Source organism: Sturnira hondurensis, unplaced genomic scaffold (genome assembly GCF_014824575.4).
Source record: "Sturnira hondurensis isolate 20B ecotype Veracruz unplaced genomic scaffold, ASM1482457v3 Scaffold0004136, whole genome shotgun sequence".
Lineage (NCBI taxonomy): Eukaryota > Metazoa > Chordata > Mammalia > Chiroptera > Phyllostomidae > Sturnira > Sturnira hondurensis.
In genome coordinates this window covers 14312901-14325540 of record NW_028076767.1, presented here as the reverse complement: position 1 = coordinate 14325540, position 12640 = coordinate 14312901, and the positions used below count along the sequence as shown (strand labels likewise).

The following is a 12640-nucleotide window of genomic DNA, read 5'->3' as shown; positions in this document are numbered from 1 at the left end:
GTAGACTAAATGTATGGCTTGTAAAATGTTCTTTTTAAAATGTCAGTCCACAAACAATCCTGATCATCTGTTCATTATCATTTAACAACTCTACACTTCCGTGAAACAAATGAAAACCTTGTTTAATTCAGCTGTAGAGAAATATATATAGTTAACTACTCTGTAAGCCACTGATGTTTATATACACAGTTGTACTTTGAAGAACATTTGTTTTCTAAACATCTGAAGTAGTAGCTGGGTTCAAAGGGAAGTGTAGCCTAAAGGAAAAAGCAAGGACTGGAAGTCACAAGCCCCAGACTGTAGTCAGCTTTGTCTAGCACTTCAACTATATTCAATAAACATACTGACACTAGGCAGAAATATACATATTCACATGTGTGTACAAACACACACAAGTTATATGCATGTCATATTAGGTGCAGAGCATATACATAATATATAGATAAGTTTCCTCATCTATTACATGACAATATATGGCCTCAGAAGTCCCTCCCAGCTCAAGAATTCTAGAAACTTTTGCTCTGTCCCTTCTGATTCCCGCTGAGAGAGGGAATTGCTCACAACATACCAAAAATGTAAAGAGCCGAGCTTCTGTTAGTTTGTTGCCAATATTACTTCCTTACCAAAGTCAAATATAAAATTGCAGTTTTGATCCATCTAAGCACTTCTATAAAATATTTTCAATTTACTAAATAGGCTACCAAAGCACAAATCTAACTTCATATTCACAAGGACATCCATAGCCTTCAATTTTGAACTATAATTCCCTAGAAACTATGGAAAGAAATTTAATTAAATTTTTTAATTGACTTTTTAAAAAGAGAGAGGAAAACATCAATTTGTTGTTTCACTTATTTTATGCATGCATTTATTTTTCTTGTATATTCCCTGACCGAGATCAAACCTGCAATCTTGGTGTACTGGGAACGATATTCTAACTAACTAAGCAACCTGGCCAGGGTAGAAAGAATTTCTTTATTGATTATAGATACATATATTTCAGATATAAAATATTATAATAATTGATGCAAGACATGGAGCCAGAATTTGTCAAGTTCCTTATTGACTAAACTGTCGTTACAATGTACAAAAATATACTTATTTTTCAGATTGTAAAACACACTTCCCCACCTCCCAAATTTGGGAGGAAAATGCAGCTGCAACCCTGTTCCTGCCTCCTGTGATCCAGCTCCACCGCCGTTCCCCTACGCCCCAGCGAGCCAGTGGGCTACACTGGAGTATAAGATGCACCCCCATTTTCCTCCCAAACTGGGGGAGTGGAACGTGGGTCTTTTAGTCTGAAAAATACCATACCTCAAAATTGAAGGCTTTCTTTCTCTCTGAACATTAACATTTTGCCAAACACTCTTTTCAAACAACTTAGAGCTCTGTTTTTTTCCATCTCTTTTTGTTTAGTACAGATCTACACTGTCAAAAAATAGTAACCTCATGCCTCAGGTCAAGTGCTCATTAGCCACATGTAGCTAGTGGATATCATAATGCACAGTACACACACAAAATATTTTATCAATGGAGAAAGTCCTAATGGCCAGTACTGGTACACATTTATAGAATGAAGAAAACATTCTAAGTAAATTTGATAAATACAATTTTAGACTTAAAGAAGTGAGAAATGGCCATTCAATTAGGCCACAAGCAAAAATGGGAAACACCTCTTTCTCCCACTCCTACTCCAAAGACATAGAAATTCTAGAAAAAATCATGTAAATCCAAGTTCAAAGCAAAACAAGGGAAATCCCTACATGCCAGAAATAAATAAGAAACTCAAATCAATAGCTGAGTAGAAGCTATAGCCAAAATTATTAGTGCATTTGATTTTTCAGCTGGGAATAAATTTTGGGCCACATACCTTATGCAATGAGCTACCCACACAAAGCTTCATGTTAGGAAGAGCTATTCAATATGTAAAACATGACTAGAAAAACTCAACGAAGTTCATGCCAGGAGAAGAGAGAAAAGTCAGGGAAAGTAGATGGATGCTCAAGAACTGGATAACGACCACCTCCACCAGCACATCTGAACAAACAAAATGAAACATCCCTAACAAATGTGGAATCAAAGTAACACCCATAACCTGGTAAAAAGTGTCTACAAAAAGATTACACTAAAGAATGAAATTCTAACGCTTTCACACAGACATCAAAAATAAGACAGCACTACAATTATTGAACATTATAAAAGAAGTCCTAGTCAAAATACCGCAAGAAAAATAAATATAAAAATTGGAAAGATGAGAAAAATTATGTGCAGGCAGTAGAACTGCCTAAAGAAAAGCAAATTTACAGAAATACTAGAATCAATAAATTTCAGCAGGGTTACTGAATATAAGAACAAAATATTAAAATCAAAAGCATTTCTATATGTCATACATAGTCAATTAGCAAATGTAACAGGAACATTACCATTAAATTAAGTAACAAAAAACGCTACTAAGAATAAAATCCTTTTAAAAAGGAAGATCTTCATGGAGAAAATTACAAAACATTATGAAAGGACATGAAAGTCAACCTAATGAAAATGTTCTAAAACTGGTTTATGTTGATGGTCGCACAAGTTTACTAAAAATTGAATTTTACACTTAAAATGGTTGGATTTTATAGTATGTAAGTTATAATTCATAATTTTAAGTCTTCTACATGAATAAGCAGAGATATGCCACATTAATGGATGAGGAGACTCAATATAAGAAATGCTAATTTCCCCCAAATTAATTGAAAATTATCATTTCAATGAAAATCTCAGTAGAATCTTTTGTGGAATCAAAAATAATTCTAAAATTCATATGGAACCTCTAAAGTGCAAGAGCAACCAAGATAACTCTAAAAGAAAACAATGACAAATTGTTCTACAACATAGAGACATATATTTAAGTCATAATAATTTTGACCCTGTAGTTTCAACTAAAGTACAAACAAATAGATCAATGAAAAAGCAGCCCAGACACAGACTGGGTCATATACAAGAACTTGATCTATGACAGAGGCACTCTGGGGGGGCTCTACCTACAGAGCCCCCCTGGCCACCACGGATGAGAATGAGTCTACTAAGACATGATCTGCTTGGGGAGGAAACATGGCTGGTCTCTCAAAGGAGAAGGGCCAGGAACCTGTTCCTCAATGGGCTTTTATTGGGTTCAGTTTGCACAGGAATACAACAGGTAAAGGTCATCAATCATTGTCAGGCAGTAAGGATCAAACAATAGATGACATACAAAGAACTACCAGGGCTTATTCTGAGTCAGGGTCAGTTAGCTAAAGGGCTATAAAACTTTGGGAAATAAACTCATTTCATGCTCAGATGCTTATCAGAACATTGAGAGCATTCTTAGCAAAGCAGGTTTTACAGAATTTTATTCATTCCTTCTTAGGCCAGATCATGCGGGAGCCCACCCTTTCCAGCACAGGTCTGCACCACCCTCTGTCATTGTTTCAGACTTAAATCAAGCAGGGGAAGTAAAGCAGTCAAGAGATTAGGAGACTTCTCCCAGACAGAATGAGGACTCAGGCTATGTCAAAGCCAAGGGGCAAGGGTCCATCACCCCCTTTTTCTGTAGCCCCCCAAGTCCTTCCCTGGGGGCCCCTGTGATCCTGCCTGTCTTAGGCCATCCCTCCCTTGAGGAATCTTACCCATCATTGGCTAACTGGTCATCAGGTCGGGGCCAAGCAGGGTGAGGTAAAGGGGGCAAAGGTGGCATCCCTGCCAGGGAGAGAAGCTTTGTCTCCTTAGTGGCTTGGGGTCCCAAGGTCTCTCATTCAGCCTTAGCCATGGGGGGGTGGGGGGGGAGCTACAGCTTCTGAAACCAGGCAGGGCGGTTCCCAACAAGGCATCATTATAATTAGTGAGGAAGGCATATGCTTTTTTTTTCTTAAAGATTTTATTTATTTATCTTTAGAGGGGAAGGAGAGAGGGAGAGAAACATCAATGTATGGTTGCCTTTTGTGCGTCCCCTGCTGGGAGTTGGCCTGCAGAGAACTGGACTACAACCCAGGCATGTGCCCTGACTGGGAATCGAACTGCGATCCTCTGGTTCGCAGGCCCGCGCTCAATCCACTGAGCTACACCAGCCAGGGCGGCATATGCTTTTTAATAAAAGATATGGAAACATCTGGCTTTCTAGCTGGAATATAAAAGATGTCATGTGCAAAAATATTTCAAGTACATTAAAGACTTGCAGTATAAAGAAACAAAATAGTCAAACTATTAGAAGAAAATATGAGAGAACATCTTAACAACTTCAGTAATAAGTGCTTTTAATGAAAAAAGCAGAAATCACAAAGGAAAAAAATGGGTACATTTCATCCCACCAAATATTCATAAAAACTTATAGATACCAAAAGGTAACCTAAAGCAACAGACTCAGAGAAATGGACTTATAATAGGTATAATAGGTACAAAAGTGAAGAATCCAGAATACTTAGACCTACAAAATCAGAAAGACAAAAAATCCAAAAGAAAGATGAATAAGGAATAAAACTGAAGATAAAATCTAAATGCTTAATTAATGTAATGTTCCACCTAGTGGAACTGTATTACACAAATACAGTTAGCATTTATATAAATTCAAAAACAAAGTAATACTATTTTGCTCATAAATATGTAGTAAAAATATAGAGTATAGTCTAACAGGCTAAACTACAAATTAATGACAATGGTTGCTTCTGAGGAGGGATAATGGTTGTTTCTGGGGAGAGAAAGAAATAGCACTGAGAAAAGCAACAAAGTAAGCTCAACTATAATTTTAAAACTTGTAGCCCTGGCTGATGTAGCTCAGTGGATTGAGCCCGGGCCTGCAAATCAAAGAACCGAGGTTTGATTCCCAGTCAGTGCACATGCCTGGGTTGCAGGCCAGTTCCCAGCAAAGGATGAAGGAGAGGCAACACACATTGATATTTCTCTCCCTCTCTTCCCTTCTCTCTAAAAATAAATAAATAAATTCTTTTTAAAAAAGTTGTAGAATTACCTTTTATATAAATTATAAAACTTCAAGCAAAAATAAAATACTGATGTCTGTTCATTCTGTGCCAGTGAGTACACAAGTACTTATTGTATTATGTCCTATAATTTAACATTTAAAACACATACTTGGTAAAACTACTGTTTCACTTCCAGTCAAATCTGGAACATCAACTATAAAGAAATGTTCATCCCAAAATTCTGCAAGTATTAGGAAATGGTACTTCATTTTACAGAGAAAACTGGAACTCAAGTTTTTTTCCCCCAAGAAAGCCAGCCACAGGATCAGAATCACATTTTCATATTGACTAAATGACAAGTAGTTTGTAAGTACAGCCTACTAATATTAAAATGTGAACTGTTTTGGAATAAGCAATAAGAATAGCTCAGTCAAATTCATTTATACCTGAAACATATTTTATAAAACATTAAATAAGAGTGTCTATTGATTGCATTTTTAATAATTCATACTGTGGCTGCTTTTCTTGATTCCATTTTCAAAGCTATCAACAGAGCACACATACCAATGGCATTGTTTAGCACATATTCTTCTCTGAAGAAATTCTGAGTTAACGTCTGGTCTCCCTTTACAATTTCTGAGATTGTTAGCAAAAAGAAAAAAAAGAAAGAAGGATTACAATTTTTTTAAAAAAGTGTTTTCCAGTCAATTATAGTCAAATAAATAAATTTAAAATATTATAATACTCAGTACCCAGAGAAACCCTAGAATGATCTGTTAATCTTGAACTTGCCCATGCCACATATTATAATTAACCCTAGATTCACAGTCCAATGTCAAAACTTCAAGTCAAAAATTCTTAAGAATTTCTTACAAGTTGCTACACTTAAATTAGAAGTTATATATTGCTACAAAATGCCATTTTCTTTTAACTGTTTTCTGTAGCATTTGAATAAACATTTGCTGGATATACATTTTCTTTGGTAATGTATCTTAATACAAAGTATACATACACAGAGAAATATATATATTCCATGTAAATATTTGTCATATTCATTTCACCATGACACACTTACTGAGCATCTCCTAAGTATCATGCTCTGTTTTAGATGCTACAGATAACAAGATAGCAGTATGAAATGGCTGCCTTGAAGTTCATACTAATGAGAAAGAAAACTACTAAAATACAGTCTTAGTGCTATCCTCACTACAAGGCTGGGTGCTGTGGAAATGGACACAGAAGTCTTTTTCTTTTTTCAACGATTTATTTTATTTTAATTGTTGTTCAAGGGAGAAGTTAATTAAAATAAGTCTTCCCAGGCAACTCGCAGCACCAGCATTGTGAGTAGTGATGACGAACCAGGTTATGACCTAAATTTATTCTGTATACCTAATCATTATGCTGCGGATTTGGAAACGGTGTTCGTTCCTCATGGACTGATTACAGACAGGACCAAATGGCTTGCCCAATATGTGGCAAAGGGGATGGGAGTCCATCACATTGTAGCTCTGTGTGCTCAAGGCGGGACTGTAAATTCTTTGCTAATCTCCTGGATTACATCAAAGCACTAAACAGAAATAGTGACAGATCCAAACCTATGACTGTAGATTTTATCAGACTGGAGAGCTACTGTTAATGACCAATCACCAGGAGACATAAAAGTAATTGATGGAGACGATCTCTCAACTTTAACTAGAAAGAATATCTTGACTGTTCAAGATATAATTGACACTGGCAAAACAATGCAAACTTTGCTCTCCTTGGTCAAGCAGCATAATCCGAAGACGGTCAAGATCGCAAGCCTGTTGGTAAAAAGGACTCCCTGAAGTGTTGGATACAGACCATGCTTTGTTGGATTTGAAATTCTAGACAAGTTTATTGTAGAATATGCCCTTGACTATAATGAATACTTCAGGGATCTGAATCATATTTGCGTTATTAGTGAAAATGGAAAAGCAAAATACAAAGCCTAAGATAAAAGTTCAAGTTGAGTTTGGAAACGTCTGGAATCCTACTAAAATCACCAACTATCAAATGTTCTAGTTCTGTGGCCAGTTGCTTCGTAGAGATTATTGCATGTATGTATCTTCTCAGAATTTTATCTGTTGTGTATTTTAGGAAAGTACAGAGTGACTGAATATTGTTAATTATACCACTGTATGTTTAAGAAAAGTAAAAAACAGCCAGGTTTTGTATCAATGGCAGCATCTAAGAGATATTGTTGTATCAGGCAAACCATGAGTCCTGGAATCATTTTAGTTCTGTTCCAGTATTAACTGCACTTTTCCACTTGTTCAGATTATTTTCAGTGACTCTTTGTCAATAGTTCCTTTTAAATACAAATCAATTAATTCCAAAAAAAACTTAAAAAAAACCGAAGTCTTCCCAGAAGACATAGTCTGAGCCAAATTTGAACAATAGATAGATATTTCCTAGAAAATGATGGAGGCAAAGATTTGAGTCAAGAAAGGAGTACCTACGTAGGCACACAGGCAAGAAGGAGTAAAGAAGGAGAATGGTAAAAGGTGAGGCTAGAGAGGTATAACAACATAAAGGAAATATATCTTCTCAAAAATGTGGCTACAGCATACCAACTTACTGCCTGGCTTCATTGAAAGGTGCTCAGTAAATATCTGAATTAGAAATACTATCATATAGTTTCATTTCTACTGCGATCGCCTATCACTGGAAGTTCGCATCTACTGTATTCCTACTGCAGTCAGTGCCAATACTACTCTCAGGTCATTCTCTTTTATACACATACTACAAGCTTGTATGCCTTTTCCTATCTTTCAGCAGTAAGAGAATTATCTATTAAAATACAAATTAAATGTATAGTATATGCATGTTTCTTCTTTTATGAGAAACAGTTATGCAAAAATTGCTGACTATTTATAGAGTTTGAGACTAACTCTAGCACTCTGATATTATCTTCCTTTAAAAGGTTCCACATGTTGACTTCTTTTCCTGGTTTTTAACATCCTTTGTCATTCTGAAGCTCTCCCTGACATATGCCCTCCCTCAGAAAAACCCTCTCATTTACTGTCTTTTATGCAGTCCTCATCACTACTTCTCAATTCAGAAAAGAATGGAGTATAAATTGTACTGTATGTTGAAACTCTTTTACCTAAAAAATCTTCTTAAATTTCCTTTTAATCTTATTCTAATCAACTGTTTCCATATAAAGTAAAATTTAATGATGTTCATAATATCATTTAAAATTTTTTTCTGAGTGTCCACTTATCATCTTGAACTATGATCTTTAAAGAAACTAAATATCCTGAAATTGAAGTCCACTCCTTTATTTCATGTAAACTAGGATAATTCTAGAATTTGTGACTGTGTTTCCAAACATCAATATGAAGTTATGCCTTTCTAAAAAATAGCTCCCAGTCAGAAGCAGCTAAAATCAATACCTAAGGCTCTGCCCATCCTTAAATTGACAAAATCATAAGCTCAGCTCCAAAGGAAAGGTTAGTTTCAGCCTGAAAAACAATGTTTTAAAAATACTCATTTTGTGGGCAAATAAATTTCAAAAGCAATTCAGTTAAAAAACTTTAAACTATAGTTTTAAAACTTAATTTTTTTCCTTTAATTTAATAAGCTATCTGAAGTTCTGTCCTGAATCAATCTTGTTTCTGGTTATTACAAATGTAATGCTTTACAAAAACTGGCAACCAGATCAACCCAAACATGAATGTCTTAACACAACACAAAACACAAAATAAAAACACAAGGAAGAACCATCCTTGGACCCTACCAACTCCATAAGAAACAAATACAAAATGTAAAAGCAGTTTTTAGTGTATCTAAAATATTGACAACCAGTTGTGATAACAATAAGTACATGACGTTGGTTCTGAGAACAAACATTTATTTTGTCTCTAACAGTTAAAAGTGTAAGACAGATTGATGTAAACAATGAGAAAGATAAGGAGAATTAATCTTCTTATTTATATGACACTTATTTTTAAATACATAATATATTAAAATATATAGGAAAACACTATAATGAAGTACATTCTGGCTTTAGAATCATGAACAATGGGAAAGTACAGGCAAAGTCACGGAAATATGTGAGAGCATGTCATGCCTGGAGAGTGTCAAGTCACTCAACCTGGCCAGATTGTCAGATTATGTGACATACTGAACTGCTTATTCTAAAACAGAAAGTGGGCTCACATACCACAACTGCACATTTTGTATGCGATGACTCAGGGAAAGAGACAAGATATCTGAGGGGCATGTGCACAGTATTATTGTATTTTTAAATCATTTTTTATTTTCCAGTTACAGCTGACATACTAGTTTCAGTTGTACACCTCAGTGGCTAGACACTATAATTTACTAAGCGATCATCCCGATAAACCTTCCATTCATCTGACATCTCACAAAGTTGTTAGTATTACTGACTATAGTCCCTATGCTGTCCTTTACAGCCCCATGGCTATTCTGTTACTACCAGTGTGTGGGTCTTAATCCCCTCACCCTCTCACACACTCCCCCAACCCCTCTCCCATCTGGCAACCATCAAAATGTTCTCTGTATCTGTGAGTCTGATTTGTGCAGTTTTTAAAAATTCACTTTCCTATTTTTCTAATATAAACTACAAAAGGTAAGTCTTTAAATATTTCCTTTTTCTAAGTTAACTATACAAGAATATAACAAAACAAAAAAATTCTAAAAGGTAACACAAACTATGAAGTACTACAAAAATACATTAATACTTTATCTGTTCTAATGAGGGGAAAAAATATTTGGGTGAGAGGAAAACAGTTTTTACCTATGATATCACCCCCAGCACAAAAAGCCTTTCCACCAGCTCCCTTCAGAATGATCAGAAAAGTTTCGGGATCTTGTTCCCACTTCTGAAAAGAAGATGGCATAAGCATATTATGACTCCACAACCCATTAAACAAATATCCACTTGCACAGCTACACACACATACATCTCTGTGGGAACAGACAGATACAGTATATGGATAGGCTACTTTCGCCCCACCCTGAGTATATACCCATAGACATAAAGCATACGCTTTATAACCCATATCCAGAAGAATGAATCCCAACTTCATTTCCTTTCCTGACATAAATTAGAGGCTATTTCAATAAAGTTACTAGATGACTATATTCTGTGATCCAAATTTAATGATGGTATCTGAAATCTTGGCCATGACAACTTTTAGACCAAAGTAAAAGAAAAAAATATGGGCTTAATAATAGTATATATTACATAAGCTTAGAAACCTGGTGAACAAATCAAACCAAAGACTGTTGATAAACAGAGCAATAACCTTTTTCTCCTGCGGTAACATTGGGCTCTTTCCTGTTAAAAAATTTAAAATAACAGTAACATAGATGAAATCTTGAAGTAATGTGGGGTAAGGACAGCTAATAATTAAGTAGGATGAAAGAATCAAGAGCCAATGTCAATTCTAAAGACTAGAACAATGGACCAATAAAAAATTAGTTAACTAGAGACAGAAATACTAACAAGGGCTCTATAAATTCTACACTTGAGAAAAGATAAATGCCCAAGGGAGAAATGTAGCTGGACAGTTGTAGCTGCCCAAAGGTAATGCACGTCCTAGCCGAGTAGCTCGGTTGGTAAAAGCACCGTTCGAATATGCCGAGGCTGTGGATTCGATCATGTCACAGCACCTACTAGAAGCAACTAGCGAATGCACAAATAAGTGGAACAACAAATCAATGTGCCTGTCTGTCTGTCTCTGTCCCTCCCATGCTCAAATCAATAAAGTTTTTTAAAAGTACAAAAGGTTAATGCAATACTGGACTACACTAGTAGAAATATGGCATTCTAACATGGAAGTTTCTTCTTTCTTCCACTCTGATCCAACTCTAATCCGGAACACCTGGTTTATTTCTCCGTATCACTTTAAAAGACATATGAGGTATTCCAAACAGACATAGCAAAATGGGAGAGAGACTCATCAAACACACAACTAAGAAAGAGGTGACTGGGAGAGAACTAGATTTTGTATAACATCTATGTGGCTGGCTGTACTAGGTACACTATTTTACTTCATCTTCACCATCCTATGATATATTATCACCCCTACTGCACAACTGAGGAAAGACAGACACACAGTGACTGGTATTCCCTATCTACACAGTTAATAAATAGAAACCCAAGTTTCATACACAAGTAGTCCTCTGCACCTGCAGTTCACATAGAAAAGCTTATGGCCTTCTCTAATAAAGGCTGCTCAAGCATCTAAAAAGCAGTGTCTTCAAATCAAAAGCTGTCATGTGGAGGCAGATTAAATTTGTACATTCATACCCCAAGAGACAGAACCAGAGTCACTGGTTAAAACGTCAGAGAAATAAGGAGTGGCAGAACACCAGAGGACACTTAGAGCCATGTAAAAGTGGGAGAGGCTGTCTCATGAGGCAATGAACTCTCTGTCACGAGGGGTGCTTCGGGTTAACCACATAGGGAAAGGTGTGAAGACTTCAGAATCAATGGGGCTTGGGAGCTGGTCCAGTGGTTCTATAGGAGACAATGCCACAAATGTACTGTTAAGATATACATCTAAAATAATCCATATAATTTCTTTAGGAAAACTACAAACCTTTAACTGGGAGTAAATTTGCCGGACCATATTAAGTCTCAGTGCATTTAGGCTCTTCGGTCTGTTCAGTGTTATCACTCCAGCACAACCTCTTCTTTCCAATAGCACTTCTGGTCCTGCATCTGTGTGGTTGGACATTCTCTGCGTAAAAGTACAATGTTAAAATGCATTAAGTTTTTGTCACAAGCCAGCATCAAAACATATCCATAAAATATACATTTTTCACACAATGTTAATAGTAGCTAATCAAATGGATAGCTAAGTACATTTGACAAAGATTTCTGAAGTTATTCAGATTTCAAAATAAACTCTACATACCTCTTAAATCTTTTCATTTTTATTTCTAAGTAAACTAAGTCAACCTGAACTATAAAACCTTAAATCTTCTAATTTATTACTATATACCAAGCAATATATTAGGTACCTAAAGAGTAAAAATGAATAGAGAGCAAATAATTAAGACTACAGTAGTTACCAACAACCTGGGGGGGGGGGAAGATGATACTTGAACTTAGCTTTCATGTATATCAAGAAAAAGGAGGGTGAGAATCCTAGAGAATAGTACATGCAAAAATATAGCAATGAATATTTGAAAATATTAAGATGTTAAACCTAAGCAGAATGAAGGATAGTTGAAGAAATGAGTGATGGGTAAGTAGGAAGAATAAGTAGTATAAAGCCAGATTATAAAATGATAGACTTACATGTCATATAGTTATGAAGAACTTGCCTAGTACACTTAACATAGGGCCTCACACACCACAACTTAATCAGCAGGTCTCACTGCTCATCTTATATAGTGCTAATACAATACCTGGAAGTAACATGTTTTAAGCTACACAGCCATTTCCCAGGTCTCTGCTATATACAGCTACCAAGGCTAATGGCACAACCTACTTAATACATTCCTTTAAGGGCAATGCTTTAAACTTCACATAGGAACAACATACAACATAAAATTGAAAGTCAGCTTCAACTGGAAATTTTTAACTGGAGAATGCATTCTTATGAACAGAAATCTAATAAAACCTTAAAATTTATATTTCGACAGTATTAAGCAGTATCTTTACACAGTGTTTAAGTCCTCCTTTATAAAATCATGTCGTATATTTA

At 35.7% G+C, this 12640-nt stretch overlaps 1 protein-coding gene across 4 annotated transcripts in view; it reads right to left on the bottom strand.

The window, feature by feature from the left end:
- The window catches only part of HIBCH (3-hydroxyisobutyryl-CoA hydrolase), an 83189-nt gene that overhangs the window by 52583 nt on the left and 17966 nt on the right, over nucleotides 1-12640 (bottom strand). For all 4 annotated transcript variants that reach the window (XR_005066093.1, XR_005066094.1, XM_037043760.1 and 1 more), the window contains exons 3-5: nucleotides 11528-11668; nucleotides 9718-9802; nucleotides 5499-5570 (exon numbers count right to left, since the gene is read on the bottom strand). Coding sequence is in view for 2 of the 4 variants with exons in the window: in XM_037043760.1 (XP_036899655.1) it covers nucleotides 5499-5570; nucleotides 9718-9802; nucleotides 11528-11668 (298 nt within the window). In the remaining 2 variants the exon portion in view is untranslated. The remainder of the gene's footprint in view (nucleotides 1-5498; nucleotides 5571-9717; nucleotides 9803-11527; nucleotides 11669-12640) is intronic.